Below are 26,843 nucleotides of genomic sequence, written 5' to 3'. Positions count from 1 at the left end.
AGTACACTCTGTGGCTAAACATACTCCATGAAGATGTACAGAAAAATATGCAATGGTTTCTGTCCTCAGATGAACTTTACTTTTATTTGAAAACAAATACTAGACCACATTAGTTGCATTGCACCTGGGCCAAGACTGTGTTTATTACCAGGGTCCCATGTGCCTCCAACTTTAAGAGGGAGACTGTGGAGTCTTTTCAGGAGCTGGGTATCATTGCTAACTTGGATCCTGATCCAAGAGTCCTTGAAAAGTCTGGGCATTCCCATTTCCCAACACACAAGTACCAAGTAAACTTCCTAAGGTCCCCTAGGAGGGGGGCTAGGAAAATCATTATCACATAACCTTGTTCTAGAGTTGCAGCGTCCTTTCTCTTGGGATCCCGCCCTCCCTTCCAGGTGATAAGTTCATTATCTGAAATTGGTTTAGGTCAAGTCTATGGACTATGTCTTTTTATCAGGGTTACCTCTCAGCTTCTTGGTAAATATCCTTGATTCCATTTGATTGTTTCCTCCCCATCCCTTTGACTCTGTAGACACCCTGTTCTACTTACCATATTCAGAATTTTATTTGATCCGGTCCAGCTGGCTGCCACTCCAACCATGTTATGGACTGAATGCTTGTGTTCTCCAAAATTCATTTAAGGAAACCCTAATTCCCAATGTCCCAATGTACTTGGAAATGGGCCTTTGGGGAGGAAATTAGGTAATGAGTGTGCGGGCTTCATGAATCTGATTAATACCCTCATAACAAACAATCATGAGATTCTCTCTCTCTCCCTCCCTCCTTCTCTCCCTCTCTCTCTCTCTCCCCACCCCACCCCAAAATGTGAGGACACAGTAAGAAACTTGCCATCTATACAGCTGCAAGAGGACCCTTACTAACAACCCAGCAGTGCTGGCACGTGCTTCAGGACTTATAGCCTCCAGAACTAGGAAAAATATACATTCTTGCCCAAGCTACCCAGTCCATGGTAACTTGTTATAGCTTAGGTAACTGACCTAAGACAAACCATGATTCTCATCACTATCATTGTATGTACTTGGGCTTCTGATGTTTAAATGCCAACACCTAGCCTCCATGTGTCAAGGTCTATGATCCCCAATACTACAAGATCATCCTGTTCTGCAACAGTACACCACCCCTTCGGCTCTTGCCTACAGCAGAGAGGCCACAGGATCCTCTCTCCATGCATATTCTTAATGTTTAGTAATTTTCTTCCAACACCTTAGAAGCATAATTCAAAGAGAGGAAGTAAAGTGTCCTCTAACTGAGATTTCAAGGGGTAAGAGGAAAGTTTATACCTTATTTTTGAAGCAAATATAGGGGCTAAAAAACAAGGCCAAAATGAAAACAAGATTAGGATGCAAACTTTATGCATTCTAGCATTCTGATCCAACTCATTGAACAGCTAATGTCATTTCTAGAAGCAATGAGCAATTTCACCATCTAGTAGTCAATTTTACATTCCATTTATTATTACCATTTTTAGTATTATACATTATGCTTTCTTTGTTTTTTGAGAAATTACAATACAAGCTTTCTTTACAAAATTGAAAAGATAGAGGATACAATGAAAAGTATGTGTCCCTTCCATCCCTAATGCCAAGCTGTTCTCCCCAGAAGGAACCAATGATGCCACTTTCTAATGAATCTTCCAGAGACATTCTATGTGTACATATATATGAATGTACATAATATTGCATTTTTACGGTGAACAGATTATACAAACTGTTTTGTACCTCAGTTTTTTTCACTCTACAATATATCTTCAAGATTGTTCTATATTTATACAAATAGACCTCCACTGTCAATTTATTTACTGACTGCTTACTCTTCCAGTATATGTCATGCAAAATGTGTATTACCAATTTATACAGATGGACATTTAAGTAGTTTCCAATCTTTTACCATTAAAGGGGTGCCTCAATGGACCTCTGGTATGTACATGTGTGTGTGTATATACACAAAATCATATATATGATTTTGCACACACATATTTCCTATATTCCTTTGACATGCTATATCAAAGTATCCATGCATTTATTCTATCTAATATGGGCCAGGCATTAATAGTTTCTAGTAATGACTTTTTATATTTAAAGCTTTGCTGAATGAAAGTGAAAAGCATTCACACCAAACATAGGCCAGAGCATATACATATATTATATATCTATAATTTCTCTAAAAAGGAGAGCTATTTCTTTTTAAATAGGGAGCTCACTCCACTCACAATATGACCAAGAAGTTTGCCTGGAGCACACAATATTGAAGAGATCTCTTTACCAAATTTGTCCAAGGCTAGTGCAACCCACGGAGTATTATCTTTAGTATCATCAACCATGTTTTTCAAGTGATTTATCTCTGCAGTCATCTCCTCAGATTTCTTTCTAAATCCTTCTTTAAGCAGAGCTTCCTGGACCTAAAAAAAATAAAAGTGAGGAGGGAAGTAAAACATTTTCAATTCCCATTTTTTCAAGGATTACATTTTGTCAAACTTTAAAACTTTGTCAAACTATCTTTGTTTCACTCCTGAAATTGTTCTCTCTTACTCAGTCATGAAAGGAGAATTTTGTAACATGGAATTATCCACTGGTTTGGACTTGAACATTAAGAGAAAGCGTAGTTTACAGCCTTACTAATATTCACATGCCATTGGGTTTTGCCAAAAAGCTAAGCTTGACATGAGGACATGTATATGTTCCAGTCAAAAAACGCCAGGTGAGAGGTAGCCTTGGACTGACTGCACTAATTCTCAGTCCCACTCAGGATGGTGCAGTCACCCAAATCATAGAAATCCATTTTAAGCACCTCCAGACGGACACAAGAGAATTCCCTCTATGCCACACGATAGCTTGGGTATCTATCCACACCTGGAAACAGTGCAGCAAGTTTAGAAGCTGTCACCTCCTTGGGTTTTTAAGTCTGGATATTTCCAATAGTTTTATGTCAGCACAGATCTACCTCAGAGTCTTTGGGTGGAAGCAGGGTTCCTGGTAATTGGTGGTGATCCTGGTAAAGCAAACCAGGGTAGCTTAAATACATGTGGTTGGAATATCCATTTAACCAAGGCTCGTGAGATCATTTTAAAATTCCCCAAATGGCTATCCAAACCCTGTTTATATTCTCCGAGGGCTTGGAGGGGCTATACACATCCTGAACACTCCAGGATCTACTTATAGAGTGGAATTCAAGGGCTTTGGAAGGATTCAAAGGCTTCAGGGCTTTAACAAATCACAAGCAGTAAACGGCACTGGTGCTTCCCTCCACGGTCTTGCTGTAACCTTCGCCCATCCCTTCCTGAGGTACCAGGGTAACGACCATCAAGCACTGCGAAGGCCACAGCGTGACCTACCTTCAGCTTATGCTCCAACATCATATTCTGCTCTCTCAGTAGGTTTTCTCTTTCCCTCGCCAGCTTCTCTGTGAGCTGGGCTATGTTTTCCTGGAGACTCCTCTGTTGTGCCTCCATCTGCTGCTGCTTCTCCTGCAGTTTCTCTTTCAGCAGCTCCTGTTCCTTCTCAGCTCTCTCCTTCCTGGCCCGCTCCTCTGCCCCAGGAAGTTTTAGAGAGGAAAGAAAATAAGGTAAGGACTGATCTTTACCCTCCTGAGCTCAGACACCAAACAAAGTTGGAAAGGGAGATGGAAAATCTCTGAACTACCCCCGTGTCCACACCACCAAGATCACATTTCAGAATGTGATGGGAGAGATTCTGTCTGGCTGACATATAACCATGTCTAACCACAGCTCTCCTCGATGTTTTCAGATGTAGCAGAGTTGTTCCACAGATGGAGAGGAAGCTCCTTGTATCAGGAAGTTTGGGTCTCACAACCGTCAGAAGGCACTGCAGGAACCTAGCCATCCCACTGTGAGCAGAGCCCTACTCCATACCTGCTATTGCCTTCTCCCCATCAGTGAGGGCTTTATCTGCCTGCAGGATGTATTTCTCTATTGCCACCTGTGACTGCAGAAAGCTCTGGAGGACCTCATTTGCCTGGGGAACCAAGAAGGAGCACAGAACTTAGATTTCCATTGAGGAGATTAGTGCTGCAAAAACAAGTATGTCCACATAATTTTTGCTTCACATTTAAAATTCTACAGTGGTTTCCTACAACAAGCCTAAGCTCCTTAGAGTGACCTGTTTTCCTCCAGTCTTTCACCCAGAGCTACTTCCTTCTACTCACTCCAGATTCCAGCCAGTCAGAACTATGTTCAGTTCTACAAACCCAAGATCTCTGGTGCTTTTATATATTGTCTTCCCAATGGGAAATATTGCCTCTAAACTATGCTGTTGTTTTCCTCTGCTACTTGCTGGATGTAACCTTAGGCAAGTTATTTTAACCTGCTAAGCCTCTCAGGTCAGATCTTTAAAATGTTGATGCTTCTTAATGTTACCTGAAGAATTAAATTAAAGAGTCTATGGGACTTCCCTGGTGGTATAGTGGTTAAGAATCCACCTGCCAATTCAGGAGACACAGGTTCGAGCTCTGGTCCTGGAAGATTCCACATTCTGCGGAGCAACTAAGCCCTTGTGCCACAACTACTGAGCCTGAGCTCTAGAGACTGTGACAAAAAGTAGCCGCCGCTGGTGACAAGTAGAGAAAGCCTGCGCACAGCAACAAAGACCCAATGCAGCCAAAATAAATAAATAATATTTTTAATTAAAAAAAAAGAGTCTAGGGAAAGAGCTTAGCATTCTGGCTATAGGCAATAACAGTTCAAAATATGTCAGTTGCATTATTATTATCATTACTTCTGTTTTTATTATTACGTGTGTTACTATCACCTAAATAGCCCACTTTCACAGGTTCACAAGTGTTATAACTTTGTATGCAATTGTCTATGTATTTGACTTCCTCTCTCATGATCAGCCTTGAGTACAAAGACTCTGACTTGTAAATCATCGGCACTTTGCATATCAAATATCATGTGTTGATGGATGAAGAAATGAACAATTTCTGTTCTCTTGTGAATTTTAGAAATCCATACTCATTTTTTTGGGAATAGACATTTCTCCTCAGGTACAAATAGCATTGTGTGGACTTCAAGGGCTAAAGCTCTCATGATATCCCCATACTCCCTCATTAACCACACTTGCTGCTGTGCTCTCAGATTTTCAGGCTCCCCGTGCTCCCCTTCCTCCTTACCTTCACTCCTTTCCTGGGCACTTGCCAGTAGTCCCTTTCAAGCATTTCCTTTGCTTTCCTGTAGAGTTCATGACCTCCAGGAACAGAGAAAGTGCCTGCTGAAGTATTTTCCATTAGGGCCTTCGAAAGCTCATCAAGTTTAGCCTGACAGTATTTGACAGATGCCTCTTCATTCTGCAGCAAGAAACCCTCCTGCTTATTCTTTATGATTTCCTACAAGGGAAATGTAGAGAGATGTCACCAGAAGCAAGAAACAGGAGAAAAATTCCCAAGGAATCTGGTAGAAGAATTGGTCTGACTGTGGTCCTCATGAGAAAAGCATTCTGTTGGAGAACATGGAATACAACAGCAGTCACAAGACTTGATGTACTCACAACCCTGAAAACTCTCTGTAAGACCATGCGAAAGTTCCTTAACCTCCCTTCAGGTTGTTTATCTGAAATGTTGGATTTGCATTATCTGATCTCTGTGGTTCCTTGCAGCTGCAATATTCAATGATTCTCTCTTCAATGATACAAGGAGAAACCGAAGTTGAAAATGGTCTGGAATGAAATGAAAATGGCTGATAAGGTAAATATTGGTTCCTGGGCATAGGAGTGTGTTCACGAAAAAGAAACCAGCTTAAGAATGACTTTTGGGTGTTCTGGTCAACCTTGGAATCCACAGAACTATTTACTTCAGGAGGATACCTGTACTGATTTTGCACCAGAGATGAGAGACATTTCCAGATAAACTGCCTGAGGTTTGGCCGGACAAAGAAGGAAATGTAGTCCTTTGAAACACTATCCATGATGGGAACACAGACTACTTTATACCTGAAAGAGTGATGAGCCATTGGTTCAATAAAGGCACTGCTAGGCTCCATTCCTCAAGGGGAGGGGAGGTAAATAAGACAAATTACCACAAGATTCTTCTGGAATTCCTGATTTTCATCCTTGAAGGAGAGCCCCATGAAGATTACAATGGCTTCCCTCTCACAGGCTGCGTGCACCTCCAGCAGCTCTTGCAGCGTGTCTGTGGGGAGCTTCAGTTGCTGGGCCATCTGCTCGCTGTAGTGGTCGGCTGCCTTCTGCACGGCCGCTGAATTCTCCAGCTGGGCCAGAGTTGTCACTGCGTTCTCCAAACAAGGTACAGCTCCGGTATTGATGGTATCCACGTAGGTCACAACCAGAGTCCTCAGTCCTGAACAAGCCAAGGACATTTAAGGGATAAATATTGTTATCAATCAATAGGCACCAGGATTCAGGGCCGACATTTCTAAAGTCACACACACACAGACACACAGGTACACACACACACACACACACACAGACCCCTTCCCCCTTCTACTATCCCTACCTTCATTTTCCTACTGACTCTTCTTGATTTTTATGGTTTTCCAGCCAACAGGGCTGAAGAAAATTAAAAATCTACCTGTATATAACATACTAGGGGCTGTCTGAAAATATAGTTTCCCATTTTTTAATACTGAAAGCAAAATAGATAACATAGGTGTTAAGATGAGACAGGGTATATCAGATTATATTTATTTCCAATTTTAAGGCTTTGAATGGATTTTTCAGTGATTTATGGGCTAATACTTATTTTTGGACCACTCTAAACTCCCAAAATATCTTTTGTATTCTCCTTGCAAAGAATACGTACTATGTAGGACTTCCCCTGAGAAAATGGAATATTCTGTTTTATACCTAAATAGTGATTTTTTTTCTCAGTGGAGGAATTTTTCAGTTAAGTGGAAGTCACAGATTTCAGTGACAAAACTTGCAATTTGGGGAAGGAGTCTTTAAAGCCCCGAAAGTAAGGTAAGTATAAAATATACTCATTTCTTCATGGAGTATGAATGTCTGTAAAACCTAAATTCCATATAGACTCAAACAAAAATACTGAAAAATACACATAAAATATTCAATGGGCCCATGGAAATGGGAAAAAGAGACTCACTATTCCCAGTGACTGCGATTCCCTCTCTGAGGGTCTTGGTCCTTGCATTGGTGAATATGTAAGAACAGAAATTGTTTGTTTGTTCCTGGAATTTAGGATCCAATTGGTCTTCAGATACATTCTCAATATTGGCTAGGAGTTCTTTGTCATTTGTTGGCCGGTCAAAGACAAAACACTTTCGTGTTGGAAAGAAATGCCTGATACACTCTCTGGGTAGATTGGATGTTTGGACTTTGGGATTCTTGCCTGAGGGACAGAAAAACAGAGTTAAGAGTGGGAAGACTTTTGAGGTAAGGGAGCTAATGGTTTTTATGGCAGGGATTTGTGTATCTTTGTTGTTTTCTATGCTTATAACTCCTTTAACATAGACCTTCAGTACTTCTTTTCCTATCAAACTTCCACCAGTGACATATCTCTGGAGAGAAATTTGGGGAGACATCTGATCCAGTAAAAGAAACCTATGACTGGTATCCCCAGACTGGCACACTGTAGAGTAGTTCTCTATTAGATCTTTACTGAACTAATGACTAAGAGAATGAGAGGTCGAATGTAAATTTTTGCTCTACTTAACCTCATGTAGGAATTGAGGTGTGGGACCAAAAAGGAGAGCCACAAACAAGGGACAGTGGACAATGTTAGTAATATTAGGAATGACACCTGATTATTTAGGGGAAATGATTTTGAAACTAAAAAATAATTGGTACAGAATTAGCTAATATTTAGCAAAAACCTCTGAAAAGTAAATGTAACTAAAATGTAATTTTAAGATGTCACCACTAATCAATAAACTCTTTGACATAAAGGATTATATTTGATCTGACAGGTGTCCTCTTCTGCCTACCAATTTCTCAGTAAATATTTTGAAAAAGCATAAATAGAAAAATTAAAGCAAGAATGAATAAATTAGAATTGATATCTCTCTCAAGGTTTCATCAGATACACCCACTGTAAATGTAACCTATTAAAATAATTAATTTCTAATTAAAGCATGGGTAAATATGTGGGAATTAGGAGAAAGCTATGATGTGGAAGGTAAAATGAATGTTTCAATAATTATCAGAAATATTGAAAAGGCATAGATTCAAAAGACACACACTTCTTCAGGTTTATTTAGAACATAAAGTCATTTTAGATGATATAACTATACAGAACTAGAAAGTTATATCCCTCTTTGAGAAGAATAATATTTAACTATGTGAAATGTACTTTTTTTCATTAGATAGATTTTTCGTTACAATTTCATGTCTAACAAATATCTGGTCAGTTGTTTTCCTCAACAGAGAAAAGCAGAAGCCAAAATAGGGAACACAAGCATCTGGTCTTTGGAAAATTTTAGTACCCATTGTAATTTGGATGCTAAGTTACAAATGGTGTAAAAAAACAAATTTGTTTTGAATCATTTCACTTTACAGTTTACTTTTCTTAAGTGAACTTCAACTCCAGTCCCTAGAGCTTTGCAATCCACTTTCCAGCCATGATTTCTACAGACTTTGATCTAGTCTCAGATACAAATGCAACCCCAGAGATGATGGACAGTGTTTAGTAGATCCCCACCTCAATGGACCAGCCACTGCCAAGGCCATGCTCTGATACCTGGAATCAGCTTCAAAGCATTCTCCAGGTACTCATCTTCTGTTATAGGGTGACCATTTAACTTCAGCTCCAGGGTGAAATCTCGTACAGCCCAGATAAAGTCTGGAAAGAAACTCACAAATTCTGTGGAATCTTCTACTCTATCAAGGCTTGAAGAGGACTTGGCCCTGATGAGTTCTGTGAGCTCTGTTACATAACTAGGACTTGATTAAGGAAAAGAAACTCCCTATACACAATTCCCACATTTCCCTAATTAAAAAGTATTATAGGGCTTCCTTGGTAGCACAGTAGTTAAGAATCTGCCTGCCAATGCAGGGGACATGGGTTCGATCCCTGGTCCAGGAAGATCCCACATGCCATGGAGCTACTAAGCTCTTGTGCCACAACTACTAAGTCTGCACTTTAGAGCCTGCGAGCCACAGCTAATGAGCCCACACTCCGCAACTACTGAAGCCCGTGTGCCTGGGGCCTGTGCTCTGCAACAAGAGAAGCCACTGCAATGAGAAACATTCACACTGCAGCAGAGTAGCCCCCGCTCTCCGCAACTACAGATAGCCCAGGCACAGCAGTGAAGACCGAATGCTGCCAATAAATATAAATAAATAAATAAATAAATAAATAAATAAATAAAATTTTAAAAAGCACTTAGCGAAGGACAAAAATTTTTTTAAAATGGTATCATAATCACTCTCTTTTGCCCTAGGTCCCCTCTCCTCCACCAAAGAAAACTAAATGACAGGGAAGGAGAAACTGACTCTATCTCCATTCCCAAAAACTCAATGAAACTTGTAGTTCCATTCCTAGAAGGATACTGCAGTTGCTCCAGGGCCTGGTGGTTGATGGTGCTCATGCTGTTGTAGATAAAGCTGCTGCTCAGAAGCACGGCCAGGGCAAAGATCCACGAGTCATTCTTAGGGTCACCCTAGAATGCACATTTGAACAAGAGATTAGGAGTTTACTCCTAAATTAGAAATTATTTCATACACTTATTCTATCATGTTTTCATTTATTATTTCAGCTGACATACTCAGCATGCAAAGAAATTGTTTGAAGACAGACATAAGTACAGCTATCAGCTTTGACAATTACAAAGACTTTTTTATGTTTGCAATTTTTTCATATATAAGGTAATTCTAATCTTCACAGGGCTTTCTTTTCCCTCAACTGGATGAAGTAAAATAACATATGTAAAGACTAGTACAGTACTTGGTGTGTAATTACATATTCAATGATGAGTGTTAATACTGTTCATTCTATACCTATTTATTAATCATAGCGCATACAAAATATATCATAGTTGGCATAACTGAGTATGTAAATTATATCCAATCAATAAATATCTGCAGGAAGTTACAGAATGCTCCCCATTGTTCTTAGATTTCAAAAAGCAATGCTAAAAATGACAGTTATTCCTTTCAAGATGCCTATTTCATAGCAGTGACAAACATCCATAATGACAAATGCAACAAAGATGACAGTACTTATAAAAAGCATACATCTTAGTAATGTGTATAAGCAGTGGAAGTTATACCTATAACATTAAATTAAAATTTATGTTTGTCAAGGAAGAATAGTACTATGAAAGTTGGAGAAAGAATCTATGATATGAAAGCTTCCTCAAAGTCTTGGACTGAGTATTAAAGAATAGGTAGAATGTGGACTTCAAGAAATGAAGATGATCCCAAAGACAGAAACACCCACAGAAGCAAAATTAGAGATGGGAGAATACAGGAGTCTTGTAATTCAAATAGAGTTACTTCATTTGACTGGTGCAGAGGGTGAGTGGAGAAGTTAAACTGAGCTCTAGTGCAACCTGATGAAGGAACTTAAAGGCCTGGATAATTTGTTTGTAGAAATCATAGCATTTTCTAAATAATAGCATAAATCCAGAAATCATTTCTGTTATAAATAGTGTGTAAAACTGTTCCCTAGATCAAATGCAAAAACTGTGATTTATGTCAAGCAGACTCCATATGGGAGTTTGGGGGGGAAATAGTCTATTCATTATTTCATTTATCCAAAACCCAATTTTTTAAAATAATCAATTAGGATGAGAAGTGGCATTTATGACAAATAATAAATTATTTCTACAATGAGACTATATTACAGCTTGATACATGACTTTTAAAGTAAATACAGAATTCCTAATTCTCCTTTGGGAAGAAATAGAAAGCTATAGAAATTTAGGTACTATTTCCAAATAAGTCACAAGATAAGTGAAGAAAAGAGAAGTAATATCTTTCATCCATTAATATAAAGCTAAAATACCAAAAATCCATCTTAAAATGTTTCTTGTAGGACAAATACATGCTTTTATAGAATCAGCACATTCAGAGGTATCTCACAGCTTTCTAAAATGTTCTGTGAGTAGTTGATGAACTTCATCATAGAAAATGTAAACCCATCTCTTAACTCCACCCTCAAATACATTCTTCATCTGGTAGCTAAGAAGGTGAATCAGAAATCTTTTCTCACTCCCACGTTGATATTTCTCCTGGTTCTTACCAAGGCACCCTTACACTTAACTGTGAGTGATGGAAACTTTGAGGTCCTGCCTGTATTACCTTTCAAGACTGAAGGACTTATCCCCCCCAGATGTTGGGAGTGCTGGTGAAAGTTTTGACAGTCTTCAGGTGTCAGCCCTCTTAACTAGAAAGGCTTCCAGAGCAGCCTTTCAATAATTTATAAGCAAACTTGTCCCAACTCAGGATAACTCAGAAGCACCATTCCAACTCAAAGCTCCCATGGAATTGACAGAAGCTGAGAAATGCAACACAGTGCAACTTCTTCCTGTCTCCAACCTGATTCTTTATCAATCATACTTTGTTAAATCTTACAGCCTTTGTGTGGCTTTATCAACTGGAGAAGACTCTTCGAGGACAAGACCTTTACATTGGCCACTGATATCTACAGTACTAAGCCCAAATGCCTAGATCTCAGCTGCTCAGTAATTACTTATTAAATGTAATCAAGTCATCCACACAATGCCAAGAAATAAAAGATTTTATCTAATATACCATGATATCTTACCTAGAAGTGAGATTCAAATAAACCATAATTTGCCTCATTTACTAGAGTTGATATCTAGATTTTACAAATAGACCACAGCAGTTAAATTTCTATGATCATCAAGCAATAAGGAGAACATCCAGAATAGAAAGGATTTATCTGTGAATTTCTGCCTTACCTTTTCCACATCCCCCAGGCCTTCGGTGTCCAGAAGGACCAGGGTGTGATCTGACTTGGAAGGGTGAGGCACACACCACATCCAGATGCCCTTGGTTTCAGACTGCACCGTAGAGCCCAGAGGGAAACCTGCAAGGGGAGGGCAGAAAGCAAATTCAGTAACAGATAATCTAAGTAGCCAAGAGGCTACAAAGTCAAACTTACTGGAATGCAAGTACCCCAGCATACAAGATGGTGTTTTCTCTATTTCTCCAAGAATGTCCTACTTTGTGTATCATCTATTCAAGAAGGAGGGGATATTAATTGTGAGAAAGATGCCAAGCAAGGGATCAACAAGGAGACAAAGAGGTATGCATGAATCAGGCAAAACAGAGGTCTCAGATAACCGTTAAGAGAGTATTTTGAAAGGATGGTGACATTCAAAGCCAGAGAAAAGTGGATTGAAGAGCGATATAGTCAGGGGAAAAAAGCAGAAAAAAAGAAATTGAGATATTTTTTGCCAGACAGAATTACTTTTTTAAATGGAGGATAGGTGTTAGCCACAATAGGATATGAAATCCAGGAAGAATTTTTAAGATGATAGATAATGGAACATCTTTACATGTTGACAAGAATATTCCATAAAAAAAAAACAAAATGTGTTTCGAGAGAGAAGACACAATTGCAAGAGCCCAGAGCTTAAGCAGGTAGAGGAAGGTAGTATTTTTTTGCAAACATAGGAGAAATTCTGCTTTGCAGGAATAAAACAAAGAATATAATATTAGGTCACAATAAAGTAGTGATTTAGTGGTGAGAATTAGAAGTAGAAGGTTGGTTTATTGAGAGGAATTTGATTCTCCCTTCACATGAGCAGGGAAGAAAATTAAGAAACTGAGATATTATCTAGAGTCGAACAATTGCACCCTAACCAAATACAACACTCACCATGGTTCCGTCCTGTAAGACGGTTCATCAAGTAGGATTTCCCCGTACGATACAGTCCTACAATGGCCACCACCACCACGGGCTGAGAAATCTTCTCAAGAATCTGTAGAGCTTTCTGGTTCACTGACAGCAACTCATTGTCATTTTTCACCAGACAAATGGGGTCCATCATGTTGGGTCCAGATGCCATGGTAACCTGCCAGCCTAGAAGAGCTTCCTAGTAGAAATAAGATTATAAAGTCATTTCCTAACTCAGAGTTGTACAAAGCATCTGTCAACTTTGGACTTGGTAAGACTTCTGTACTTTCCATGAGACAAATGATAACCTAGAATTAGCATACAACACAGGTTTTCCTCCACCATTCCCTCAAATGTCTGATAATGTTTATAGTGAAACAGGCTATTATCACTCTCTATAGTTTTATTTCAATAATAATAATAAATTTCAAGTTATTGTTATGACGCACTGAAGGCCTATGATAAATCAAGCCCTATGATACATAAAGTACATACTCAGCTAAATTCATACTTAAAAGAACCAACCATGCTATTAGAGACTTGGAACATTCAGCCTCATCTCCCAACCTCTGGGTATCAGAGAAGAGCTGAAAGTTGAGTAATTGTCAGTGATTTAATTAACTATCCCTATTTAACGAAGACTCCGTTTAAAATACTCAAAAACCCTACCTAAAAGTTTCAGAGAGCTTCTAGCTGGATGAACATAGAGGTGATCAAAGGATTGCAGGTCCAAGGGGACATGGAAGCTCCACACCCCTTTCTTACCTTTCTCTATGCATTTTTTCTATCTTGCTGTTCCTGGGTTCTATTGTGTTTTTTAATAAACAGGTAATCTAGTAAATAAACTATTTTTCCTGGTTTTTGTAAAGTATCCTAGCAAATTATTGAACCTGAAGAGGAGATGGTGGGAACCTCCAATGTATAGACTGTTAGAAGCACAGGTGACAACCTAAACTTGCAACTGGCATCTGAAGTAGGGGGCAGTCTTGTGAGACTGAGCCCTTAATCCTTGCGGTATGGACTAACTCTTGGAAATTAGTGTCAAAAGTGCTTAGTGTGAAAAAATGCCCACATATGTTGTGACCCTAAGTGAAGTATGGAGAATAGAAAGTTGAAAGGAGAAATTGAATTTTTCCTTTTCAGGGTGGAGACAAACAAGAGATGATCAAAAGCCCCAAGGAGAGACTCTTTGGGAAATTAAAATATTTAAAAGCGGCACATATATGGGAAAAATGAAAAGGCACATACAAGTCCAGGGAAGATGCATGCTCAGAAAAGCCTAAAAAAGACTTTAAGATTTCTCCTTAGCTTAATGCCAAGCCTCAAAATCAAGGGCCAACTTAGTGAAAGACTTCCTTGTTACAAAGCCAGTATGTAAAGAATAGGAAAGGTGGCTGCTTTTCTAAATGCCCAGTTTTCAACTAAAAAACAAGAAAAATTACAAGAAACAGAAAATGTGGCCCATTCAAAGGACGAAAATAAAGTAGTACAAAACATCCCTGAAGAAACACATGCACTAAGTGTTCTGGAAAAATATTTTAAAATAAGTTTCTTAAATATGTTCAAACAGCCAAAGGAAAATACAAAGAACTAAAGAATGTCAGAAAAACAATATGTGGGGACTTCCCTGGTGGTCCAGTGTTTAAGAATCCGCCTTCCAATGTAGAGTACACAGGTTCAATCCTTGGTTGGGAAACTAAAATCCCACATACTGTGGAGCAACTAAGCCCATGCATGCAACTACTGAGTCCACGTGCCACAGCTAGAGAGCCTGTGTTCCGCAACTACAGAGCTTGTGCACTCTAGAGCCTCCACACCACAACTAGAGAGCCCATGCACCACAACTACTGGGCCCACACACTCTGGAACCCACATGCCACAACTAGAGAGAAGCCCACATGTCACAATGAATAGTCCACACAGCACGACAAAAGATCCCACATGCTGCAACTAAAACCAGAGGCAGCCAAAAATAAATAAATAGATAGATAGATGATAAATAAAACAGTAACACCATTCCATCAACACATTTCTAGAAAAAAAGAAAAACAATATGTGAACAAAATTTTAAAATCAACAAAGTGATAAAAATAATAAAAAGGAATCAAATATAAATTTTGAAGCTGGAAAATACAACAACTGAATTTAGAAATTTTCTAGATGAGATCAGATATACAGGCAAAAGAAAGAATCAGCAAACTTAAAGCTAAGACATTTGAAGTTATCAAGTCTCAGAAGCAGAAGGAAGAAAGAGTTTTTTAAGTGAATATAGCCTAAGAGACTTACAGGATATTGTCAAGTAGACTGATATATGCATTATGGAAGTCACTAAAGCATAAGTGGATAGTCTGGGCAGAGAGATTCCTTGAGGAAATAATGACTAAAAAATTCCTAATGTGACAAAAGACATGAATCTACAAATGCAAGAAGTTCAACAACTCAAATAGGATAGAGACCCATGCTGAAATGTATTATAATCAAATTGTCAAAAGACAAAGAGAGAATCTTGAAAGCAACAAGAAGGAAGCAACTCATCGCACCACACCACCTAAAAGAATTAGAGAAGAACAAACAAAGCCCAAAGTCAGCAAAGGGAAGGAAATAATAAAGGTCAGAGAGGAAATAAATAAAATAGAGATTTAAAAAAACAAAACAATAAAAAAGGTCAATAAAACCAAGATCTGGCTTTTTGAAAGCTAAACAAAATTGACAAACCTCTACCCAGGCTCACCAAGGAAAAAAGAGAGAGGACCCAAATAAACAAAAAAAGGAATGAAATAGGAGAAATAACAACTGCAACCTAAGAAATACAAAATAACATAAATGGATACTATTAATAGTTATATGCCAACAAATTGAACAACCTTGAAGAAACTTACAAATTTCTAGAAACATAAAGACTGACAAGTCTGAGTCAAAAAGAAACAGACAATTTGAACAGACTGATCACTAGAAATGAAACAGAACCTGTAAGAAACAAGCAAACAGAAAACTATCATCAAACAAAAGTCCAGGACTGAATGGCATCACTGGGGCGTGCTACCAAACATATAAAGGAGAACTTATACTTATCTTTCTCTAACAATTCCAAAAATTGAAGAGATGGGGAACACTCCCAAATTCATTCTATTAGTCCACTGTATCCTTGATACCAAAGCCAGACAAAGGCACCACAAATAAAGAAAATTACAGGCCAATACCTTTGATGAATACAGATGCAAAAATCCTCAACAAAATATTAGCAAACAAAAATCAACAATACATAAAAAAAGGACTTCCCTGGTGGCACAGTGGTTGAGAAGCCTCCTGCCAATGCAGGGGACACGGGTTCAATCCCTGGTCTGGGAAGACCCTATATGCTGTGGAGCAACTAAGTCTGTATGCTACTCTAGAGCCCACAAGTCACAACTACTGAGCCTACATGCCACAACTACTGAAGCCTGTGTACCTAGAAGCCCATGTTGTGCAACAAAAGAAGCCACCACACTGAGAAGCCCACGCACTGCAACAAAGAGTAGCCCCCACTCACCACAACTAGAGGAAGTCCATACAGCAATGAAGAGACATCACAGCCAATAAATTAATTAATTAATTTTAAAAAAACAATATATAAAAAGAATCATACACCATGATCAAGTTGGATTCATTCCAGTGTCACAAGGATGGCTTGACATAGGCAAATCAATATGATACACCACATTAACAAAAGGAAAGACAAAAATCACATGATCATCTCAAAAGATGCAGGAAAAGCATCTGACAAAATTCAATATCCATTCATGATAAAAAATCTTGTCAAAGTGGGTACAGAGGAAGCATATCTCAACACAATAAAGGTCATTTATGACAAACCCATAGCCAACATAATATTCAATGGTTAAAACCTGATAGTCTTCCCACTAAATTCAGGCACAAGACAAGGATGCCCACTCTCATCACTTCTCTTCAACGTAGTATTGGAAGTCCTAGCCACAGCAATCAGACAAGAAAAGTAAATAAAAGGTATCCAAATTGGAAGGGAAGAGGTAAAATTTTCATGATATGCAGATGACATGAAACTCTATGTAGAGAATCTGAAAGTCTCCACCTAAAAACTATTAGAAATAATAAATGAATTCAGCAAAGTTGCATGATACAAAATTAATATACAGAAATCCATTGCATTTCTATACACTAATAAAGAAATATTGGAAAGAGAAAATAAAGAAACCTCATTTAAAATCACATCAAAAATAAAATAAAATATCTAGGAATAAACTTATCCAAGGAGGTGAAACACCTATAAAAACTATAAAACATTGATGTAGGAAATTGAAGATGATTCAAAGAAATGGAAAGACATCCAGTGCTCTTGGACTGGAAGAATCAATGTTATTAAAATGTCCATATTACCCAAATCATACTACCCAATCAACAGATTTAATGCAATCTCTATCAAAACACCATGGCATTTTTCACAGAACTATAGCAAATGATCTTAAAATTTGTATGGAACCACAAAAGATCCTGAATTACCAAAGCAATCCTGAGAAAAAAGAGCAAAGTTGAAGGTATAACCCTCCCAGCCATCAGGCTACATGACAAATCTACAGTAATCAAAATGGCATGGTATTGGCACAAAAACAACACATAGTTCAATGGAACAGCATAGAGAGGCCAGAAAGAAACCCACATACATATGATCAATTAATCTGTGACAAAGGAGGCAAGAATATGCAATGCAGACAGTCTTTTCAACAAGTGGTGCTGGGAAAACTGGACAGCCACATGTAAAACAATGAAATTAAAACATTTCCTCACACCATATACATACATAAATTCAGAAAGTTTTAAAGACCTAAATGTAAGACCTGAAACCATAAAACTCCTAGAAGAGAACATAAGCAGAACACTCTGACATAAATTGCAGCAGTATTTACTTGGATCAGTCTCCTAAGGCAAAAGGAATCAAAGCAAAAATAAACAAATGGGACATAATTAAATTTAAAAGCTTTTGCCTAGCAAAAGAAACCATCAACTAAATGAAAAGACAACCTACGGAATGGGAGAAAATATTTGCAAATGATGGGACCAACAAAGGGTTAATATCCAAAATATACAAACAACTCATACAACTCAATCTCAAAAAGCAAACAATTCAATTAAAAATTCGGCAGAAGACTGACAGTAGACATTTTCCAAACGAGATATACAGATGGCTAATAGGGCCATGAAGAAATGCCCATCATCACTAATTACTAGAGAACTGCAAATCAAAAACAGAATGAGTGGGACTTCCCTGGTGGCGCAGTGGTTAGGAATCCACCTGCCAATGCAGGGGACATGGGTTCGAGCCCTGCTCCAGGAAGATCCCACATGCCACAGAGCAACTAAGCCAGTGTGCCACAACTATTGAGCTGGCACTTTGGAGCCCATGAGGCACAACTATTGAGCCTGGGTGCTGCAGCTACTAAAGCCTACGCACCTAGAACCTGTGCTCTGCAACAGGAGAAGCCATGGCAATGAGGAGCCCGTGCATTACAACGAAGAGTGGCCCCCACTCACCACAACTAAAGAAAGGCCGTGTGCAGCAATGAAGACCCAATGCAGCCAATAAATAAGTTAATTAATTAATTAATTAATTTAAAAATAAAAAACATAGAATGAACTATCACCTAACACCAGTCAGAAAGGCTATCATCAAAAAGAACACAAATAACAAATGTTAGTGAGAATGTGGAAAAAAGGGAACATTCATGTTGGTAGGAAGGTAAATTGATGCAGCCATTAAGGAAAACAGTATAGATATTCCTACAGAAACAAAAAATAGAACTACCATATGATCCAGCAATCCCATGCCTGGGTATATATCCAGAAAAATGAAAACTCTAATTCAAAAAAGATACATGCACTCCAATGTTCATAGCAGCACTATTTACAATAGTTAAGAGATGGAAGCAACCCAAGTGCTCAACAGACGACTCGATTAAGAAATTGTAGTATATAGACAATGGAATATTATCTGACAGTAAAAAGAATGAAACACTGCCATTTGCAGCAACATGGATGGACCTAGAGAATATTATGCTTAGTGAAATATGTGTAACGGAGAAAGACAAATAATGTCACTTATGTGTGGAAACTAAAAAATAATACAAATGAATGTATATACAAAACAGAAACAAAGCCACAGATGTGGAAAACAAACTTGTGGTTACCAAAGGGGTGAGAAAAGAGGGGAGGGACAAATTAGGGGGATAGGATTAACAGATAAAAAGTACTATATACAAAATAGAGAAGCAACAAGGATATACTATATAGTGCAGGGAATTATACCCATTATCTTAAAATAACCTATAATGAAATATAATCTATAAAAATATTGAATCACTATGCTGTATGGCTGAAACTAACACACTATTGTAAATCAACTATACTTCAATTTAAAAAGAAAAATTTTTATAGAAAAAAAATACTCTTTCCATAAAACTGCTCTCAAAAATGAGGTGGATCTTAAGATATTTCCAGATAAAGAAAAGCTGAAATATCCATTACTAATAGCACTGCCATGCTAGAAATGCTAAAGGGTTGAAATAAAGGATACTAGACAGTAACCAGAAGGCTGTATGAATATAGAAAGAATTCAGGGAAAGAGAATTTACCAGTAAATATAAAAACCTGTATTATTGTAATTTGGGGTTTAATTACACATTTTATTTTCTGCAGTATATAAGAAACAAATACATAAAAATTATAAATCTATGTTAATGGATAGACAATACATAAAGATATAATTTTGTCATTAATAACAGAAGGCAGGAAGGAGGAGCAATGAAAACGTATAGTTTCTGTATGCATTTGAACTTCAGTTGGTAACTATTCAAAATAGGTATTATAACATAAGAGTGTTAATATAATACCCCTAGCCATCACAAAGAAAATATCTATAGAGTATACACAAAAGGAAATGTGAAGGGAATCAAAATATGTCACGACAAAAAATCAACTAAACATCGAAGGCAGAAATGAAGAAAGTGAGAAACAAAAAACAATAAGTAGAAAATAAATAACAAAATGGCAAAAATAAGTTCTTCTTTATTGGTAATTACTTTAAATGCAAACAGATAAAACTCCCCCTAGTCAAGTGTAAATGGATTAACTCTCCAATGAAAAGACATAGATTGGCAGAATGGATTTTTTTTTTTAAGTGCTCCAACTATATGTTGTCTAACTCACTTTAGACCTAAGGACACACACAGGTTAAAAATAAAAGAATGGAAGAAGATATTCTATGCAAATCATAATGAAAAAAGAGCTGGGGTCATTATACCTATATGGGGCAAAAGAGAAATGTACTTCGAACATTATTAAAAGAGACAAAGGACATTATGTATTGGTAAAAGAGTCAAGTCACTAGAATATAAAACAATTCTAAATACATATGCTTCAAACATCAGAGCTCCAAAATATGAGGCAAACATTGACAGAACTGAGCAACAGAGCACTCAACAATAATAGAAGAAGACTTTAATACCCTAGTTTCAATAATGGGCAGAAGATCAGTAATGAAATAAAGGACTTGAACAATACTACAGATTAGTTGGACCTAACAGACATATATGGAACACTCCCATCTAACAACAAGAGAATACACATTTTCCCAGGTGTGCATAGAATACTTGCATGACAATATTTTGGGCCACAAAAAAAATCTTAAATTTTAAAAAGACTGAAATCATACAAAGTATCTTTTCTGATCACAATGGAATAAAAACTAGAAATTAATAGCTGGAGTAAAACTGGAAAATTCACAAATATGTGGAGAATAAACAACACACTCTTAACCAATGGGTCAAAGAAGACATTTCAAGAAACATTAGATAACATTTAGAAACTAATGAGAATGAAATCACAATATAACAAAACTTATAATATGTACAAAAGCAATGCTAAGATGGAAAGATAACTGTAAATGATTGCAATAAAAAAGAAGAAAACCTCAAATCAACAACCTAAGTTTACTACTTAAGTAACTAGAAAAAGAAACAAAGTTCAGGGCTAGCAGAATGAAGGAAATAATAAAGATTAAGCAGAAATAAGCAACAGAAAAGCAATAGACAAAATAAAAAAAACCAAGAGTTGGTTATTCAAAAAAGATCAGCAAATTGACAAACCTTGAGCTAGATTGACTATGAAAAAAAGAGAACACTAATATTACTAAAAACAGATACCAAAGTGGGCACATTACTAAAGATTCTATAGAAATAAAAAAATTATAAGAAAGTACTATGACAATATTCACCAACAAATTGGATAAGCTAGATGAATTGGACAAATTCCTAGAATCACAAACCTACCAAGACTGAATCATGAAGAAATAAGAACCTCTGCATAGACTTATAACAAGTAAGGAGATTGAGTTAGTAATCAAAAAAGCCTCCCAACAAAGAAAAGCCCTGAAATGAATGGCTTCACTGACAACTTCCACCATTTAAATAACTAACACCAATTCTTCCTAAGTCATCTAAAAAACTAAAGAAAACATATCCTTACTGATCCTATGAGACAAGCATTACCCTGACACTGAAGCCATATGAATATACTATGAGAAAAAAATTACAAAACACAATATCTTTTATAAACATTGATGCAAATTTCTCAACAAAATATTAGCAAAGCAAAATCAGCCACATATTAAAATGATTACACACCATCACCAAGTGATATTTATTCCTGAAATGCAAGGATATTTCCACATACAATCAATGTAAAACACCACATTAAGAGAATAAAGGAGAAAAATCACATGATCATCTCAATCAATGCAGGAAACACACTTGACAAAATTGAATGCACTTTCATAATAAAAACACTCTCATCAAGTTAGGAATAGAAAGAAACTACCCCATCATAATAAAGGCCTTATGTGAAAAACTGACAGCTAACATTACCATACTTACAGGTAAAATATTGAAAACATTTTTCTCTAAGATCAAGAAGAAGACAAGGATGCCTGATTTTGCCACTTTTATTCAACGTAGTATTTGAGGTTCTAGCCAGAACAATTAGAAAAGGTAAAGAATAAAAGATATCCAAATAGGAAAAGAAAAGATAAATTATTTCTGTTACATATGACATTATTGCATACGTTGAAACCTTAAAGAATCCACAAGAACACTATTAGAACAAATAAGTGAAGCCAGCAGTGTTGAAAGATACAAAATAAACAGAAAAAAATCAGTGTGTTTTGAAACATTAACAATGAAAAACATGAAAAAGAATTTAAGAAAACAATTTCATTCACAATAGTACCAAAAAGAATAAAATACTCAGGGATTAATTTAACCAAGGAGGTGAAAGACATACGATGAAAATTATAAAACATTGCTGAAAGAAATTTTAAAAATAATAAATAAATAGAAAGACATCCTCAGTTCATGGACTGGAAGATTTAATATTGTTAAGATGTCAATAACAGCAAAGAGATTTACAGATTCAATGCAATCTCTTTCAAAATACCAACATTTTTCACAGAAATAGAAAAACATTTCATTCTAAATTAATAGGGAATCTCAGGGAATCCTGAATAGACAAAACAATTTTGAAAAAATAAAATTAAATTAAAGCTATCACAGTTCCTGATTTCAAAATTTACTACAAAGATACACAAATCGAAATAGTGTGGTACTAGCATAAAGGCAGAAAAGAAACCACTAGAAAAGAATAAAGTGTCCAGATATAAACCCTCTCATAAGTGGTCAAATAATTTTCACAAGAGTGCCGCAGTCTTTTCAACAAATGCTGCTGAGAAAACTTGATATTTACCTGCAAAAATAAAGTTGGACCATTACCTTAACACTATATATGCAAATTAACTCAAAATGGATCAAAGATCTAAACACAATAGCTAAAAAAAAATTTTAACTCAGAAAAAAACATAGGGGAAAATCTTCATGATATTAGATTTAACAATGATTTCTTGACTATGACACCAAAGGCAAGGGCAAGAAATGAAAAAATGATAAATTAGACTTCATCAAAATTAATAACTTTTGTGCATTAAAAGACCATCAACAGAGTAACAAGGCAAACAACAGAATAAGATAAGTATTTGCATATCACACATCTGGTAATGAATTAGCATCCAGAATGTATAAGAACTCCCGCAGCGACTTCCCTGGTGGCGCACTGGTTAAGATTCTGCACTCCCAATGCAGGGGGTCCGGGTTCAATCCCTGGTCAGGGAATTAGATCCCACATGCATGCCACAACTAAGACCCAGCACAACCAAATAAATATTTAAAAAAAATAAAAAGAACTTCTACAACTCAAAAACAACAGCAAAAAGAATGTGGTTCACAAATACGCAAAGGACCAGAACAGACATTTCTCCAAAGAAGATATACAAATAACCAATAGACACATCAAAGGATGCTTAACATCACTAATCATTAGGGGAATATGAATCAAAACCACAATGAGATACCACCTCACACCAATTAGGGTGACTATTACTAAAAAAAAACGAAGGCAAAAAGTGCTGGCCAGGATGTGGAGAAATTGGAACCCTTGTGCATTGCTGGTGGGAATGTAAAATGATGCAGCCACTGGGGAAAACACTATGGTGGTTCACAAAAAAATTGAACATAGAATTACTATTTGATCCAGCAATTCCACTCCAGGGTATATACACAAAAGTGTTAAGAGCAGGGACTTGAACAGATATTTGTACACCAATGTTCACAGCAGCAATATCTAAAATAGCTAAAATGTGAAACAACCCAAATGTCCATCAAGGGATGTATGGATAAACAAAATGTGACATGTCATACAATGGAATATCATTAAGTTATAAAAAGAATGAAATTCTAATATGTTACATTGATAAACCTTGGAGACATTATTCTAATTGAAATAAGCCAGATACAAAAGGAAAAATATAATACAATTCCTCTTATATGAGCTACATAAAATAGCCAAATGCATAGACAGTAGGTAGAATAGTGTCTAGCATGGGCTGGGAGAAGAGGGAACAGGGAGTTATTGTTTATTTAAAGGGTACTGAGTTCCCATTTGGGGTGGTGAAAATATCTGGCGATGGATAGTGGTCATAGTTGTACAACAATGTGAATGTACTTAGTGCTACTGAACTTTACCCTTAAAATGGTAAGTTTTATGTTAAATATATTTTATCACAATAAAAAAAAAAACAGACAATCTATTTCTCTGTGCCATGCTACTGCAACCATTTAATTGGCAGAATAATCTTCAAAGACATTGGTTATCCTATAAGTTCCTTTATCAATAACCAGTGGTAGCTTTCAAGTGACCATCATACACCAAAATCTGCCCTCTAACAGTTTAGTGTGATCCTATGTGCTCATCTTTTATCTGCAGGTGTAGAAGAGTGTCAAGTAGAAAAAGCAGCTGTATGGGAATAAGGTCAATAAAAAGGATGCAGCCTCCCTTTCAAAAAGAGAAGGCAGGGGCTTCCCTGGTGACGCAGTGGTTAAGAATCTGCCTGCTAACGCAGGGGACACAGGTTCAAGCCCTGGTCTGGGAAGATCCCACATGCCAGTGGAGCAACTAAGTGCGTGCGCCACAGCTACTGAGCCTGTGCTCTAGAGCCCGGGAGCCATAACTGTTGAGCCCATGTGCCGCAACTACTGGAGCCCGAGTGCCTAGAGTCCGTGCTCCACAAAGAGAGAGGCTACTGCAGTGAGAAGCCCAGGTGCCTCAATGAAGAGCAGCCCCCGCTCTCCACAACTACAGAAAGCCCAGGAGCAGCAACGAAGAAACAATGCAGCTAGTGAGTGAATGAATGAATGAATGAATGAATAAATTAAATGATATTAAAAAATTTCTAAAAAAAAAAAAAGAGAGGGCAGGAGGCAGGAGAATGTCTTGAATCTTAAGGGATTCAGGCTGAAGTACTTGGCTGAAGGGTCAGGTTTTTTGTAATTTTGTCCCACAAATGAGAATGAGAATAAGAATAAAAACGCAAATATCATTTTATATTGCATTGAGAGACATATACATATATTTAGAGAGATAAAGCAAATCTAGCAAAAGGTTACCACTGGGTAAATCCAGGTGAAAGAGATATAGGATTTCCTTGCGATTGTTTTCCAAGGTAAAGTTTGATTTGAAAAATTAAGTATTAAAAGCACAATTATACCATGGGTCTCCTGGCATATTTTTTATTGCTATTATATTACAAGTTTGCTATAATATCTATGCATGTTTCATTATCAGAATACAAAAACATATTATATTCAAATACCTCAAATATTCAGATTTATATTTATAGCTCAAATATTCAAGATGCATCTAATGCTATCAAAAAATACACACAAAAAGAAACCCCAAACCAGCTCTATCAGTTACTACTTGTGTGGCCTTAAACAAGGAGCCTCACCTAGCTAAACGTAAATTTTTTTAAAGACAATTATAGGGGTAGTGTGAGAAAAATTATAGGTCCAGTCTGGAGAACGTTTTGATAATAAAATTAGATGCTACAAGCTCACATCTGAGCATAACATGCAACACAAAATAGGATTTCAATACATGTTTGTTGAATTAGATGGAGATTTACCCACAATCATTGCACTGAACAAACTGGTCTATTGGGTTATGCATTTGAACAGTCTGTGAACCCTAGGTTACCAAGAAACAGGCCTACAAATAAAAATTTTTTATCAGAGCAAAGCAGCAAAAGCCACAGCAAGCAAATTCAAACACTGCTCCGGCACCATCTCCTTTTGTCTAATTCTTCAGTGTGTGGAGTAAAGAATACAGAGGAAAAATGAGCCTCTAACAGCTACATTATAATTTCTACAGTTGTACAGTCCCTTTTTTAGAGTGAAGACTAAAGGAAGCTGTAGGAAAATGTGAGAGGAACAACTGCAAACAACTTTATAAAAACCAGGTCTCTCTTCCCCTCAGTGAATATTCAACCCTAATCAGAAAGACCCCACCCATTCGAAGGGCTAAAAGTAAGATAAAATGGGAATCAAAAAACCCTGCGGAGATGCCCCACACGCTCCTTTGAGTGTGTCTTTTTTGCTTTTGCCTCAATAAACTGCTTCTCTGTTCTCTTTGCTCAAAAACAAACAAACAAACAGGTCTGCAGATCTGTGATTTCTTAGCTGTGAATAGGCTACAGAATTTTTAACTTCAATTAACAAAGTGCAGCTGTTCAGTCCTGCTCAGGATTGGTTTTCAAAATTGGATCTACAGAAGAATCATCCAGAGGAATTGTTAAACCCAGACTGTATAGATTTGTTAAATGCTACAAATGACTCCAATGTAACTATGAAAAACAAACCAACAAACACAAAGGGGTGGAGGAGGAGAGAGAGCAAACGAGGGGGGCGGAGGGGAGCCAGAGAGAGAGAGAAAGAGAGTTTTGAAGAGATTTCTAATTTTTAACTAATAAAGATCAGCTCTGTGGGAACTAAATTTATCCCTGCATAGATATTTTCAGAGCTCTCACCATGAAGCTTTCTTAAGTATGACTGAAAGAAAGATTAAAAGAAACAATCTCTTTAGATCATAATTGCCTATGACCTCCTTGGCAGGGACTGCTTATTCTCTGAATTCTAATGCCAGCCACGGAGCTTGATAAAGGAAGACAGGCAAACTCCCACGAGGACTCTTTCAAGGAGCAGCACATCCAGGGGGACACAGTGTGCCTGTCACTTTGCAGATCTTACTGGCCCAGAGAAGCTGGGCATACTCCTAGCTAAAGAAAGCCATAGACCTCTGCACCTCAGACAATAGGCAACCTGCCCTTCCTCAAACGTCACTTGGAATCAGAAATCAATCTTGGGTTGCACATAAAAGAGAGACGGACATACCTGCTCCACACACCGGGGGTCCAAGAACGGTTCCAGTTGCCTCTCACGCCTTGCTCACTTGCTCCTTCCACCTTTCTGCCCCTCTTTTATCAAAGCTAAAAAAAGACTGAGCAAGCCAGTCTTCTCTTCCAGGACAGTCCCTTGGTAAGACTGAAATTGAAAATGAAAGTAGTTCATGCTGTTTTTGAGGTAGCAGAG

The 26,843-nt window shown here is 37.3% G+C and overlaps 1 protein-coding gene across 1 annotated transcript; it reads right to left on the bottom strand.

Moving 5' to 3' along the window:
* Positions 1 to 1,267: 1,267 nt before the first annotated feature.
* Positions 1,268 to 26,843, bottom strand: GBP6 (guanylate binding protein family member 6). The gene is made up of 11 exons (XM_057713696.1): positions 26,646 to 26,843; positions 12,790 to 13,006; positions 11,867 to 11,994; positions 9,492 to 9,601; positions 8,680 to 8,876; positions 7,087 to 7,332; positions 6,047 to 6,327; positions 5,146 to 5,358; positions 3,890 to 3,992; positions 3,353 to 3,546; positions 1,268 to 2,419 (listed from the first exon to the last, which is right to left on the bottom strand). The coding sequence occupies exons 2-11, from the start codon at positions 12,977 to 12,979 to the stop codon at positions 2,195 to 2,197; spliced, it is 1,887 nt and encodes a 628-aa protein (XP_057569679.1). The 5' UTR covers positions 12,980 to 13,006; positions 26,646 to 26,843; the 3' UTR covers positions 1,268 to 2,194.

This window comes from Hippopotamus amphibius, chromosome 1, assembly GCF_030028045.1.
Source record: "Hippopotamus amphibius kiboko isolate mHipAmp2 chromosome 1, mHipAmp2.hap2, whole genome shotgun sequence".
NCBI classification, from domain to species: domain Eukaryota; kingdom Metazoa; phylum Chordata; class Mammalia; order Artiodactyla; family Hippopotamidae; genus Hippopotamus; species Hippopotamus amphibius.
Note: the sequence above shows the minus strand (reverse complement) of the source record. Positions and strands in the feature narration are given on the sequence as shown.

Excerpts from the sequence above, each read along its gene's own strand:
- GBP6 (XM_057713696.1), bottom strand. The coding sequence starts at position 12,979 with ATGGCATCTGGACCCAACATGATGGACCCCATTTGTCTGGTGAAAAAT. Across the intron at positions 9,602-11,866 it reads GCCTGGGGGATGTGGAAAAG|GGTGACCCTAAGAATGACTC; the intron begins GTAAGGCAGAAA and ends TGTGCATTCTAG. Across the intron at positions 2,420-3,352 it reads TGTTGGAGCATAAGCTGAAG|GTCCAGGAAGCTCTGCTTAA; the intron begins GTAGGTCACGCT and ends TATTTTTTTTAG.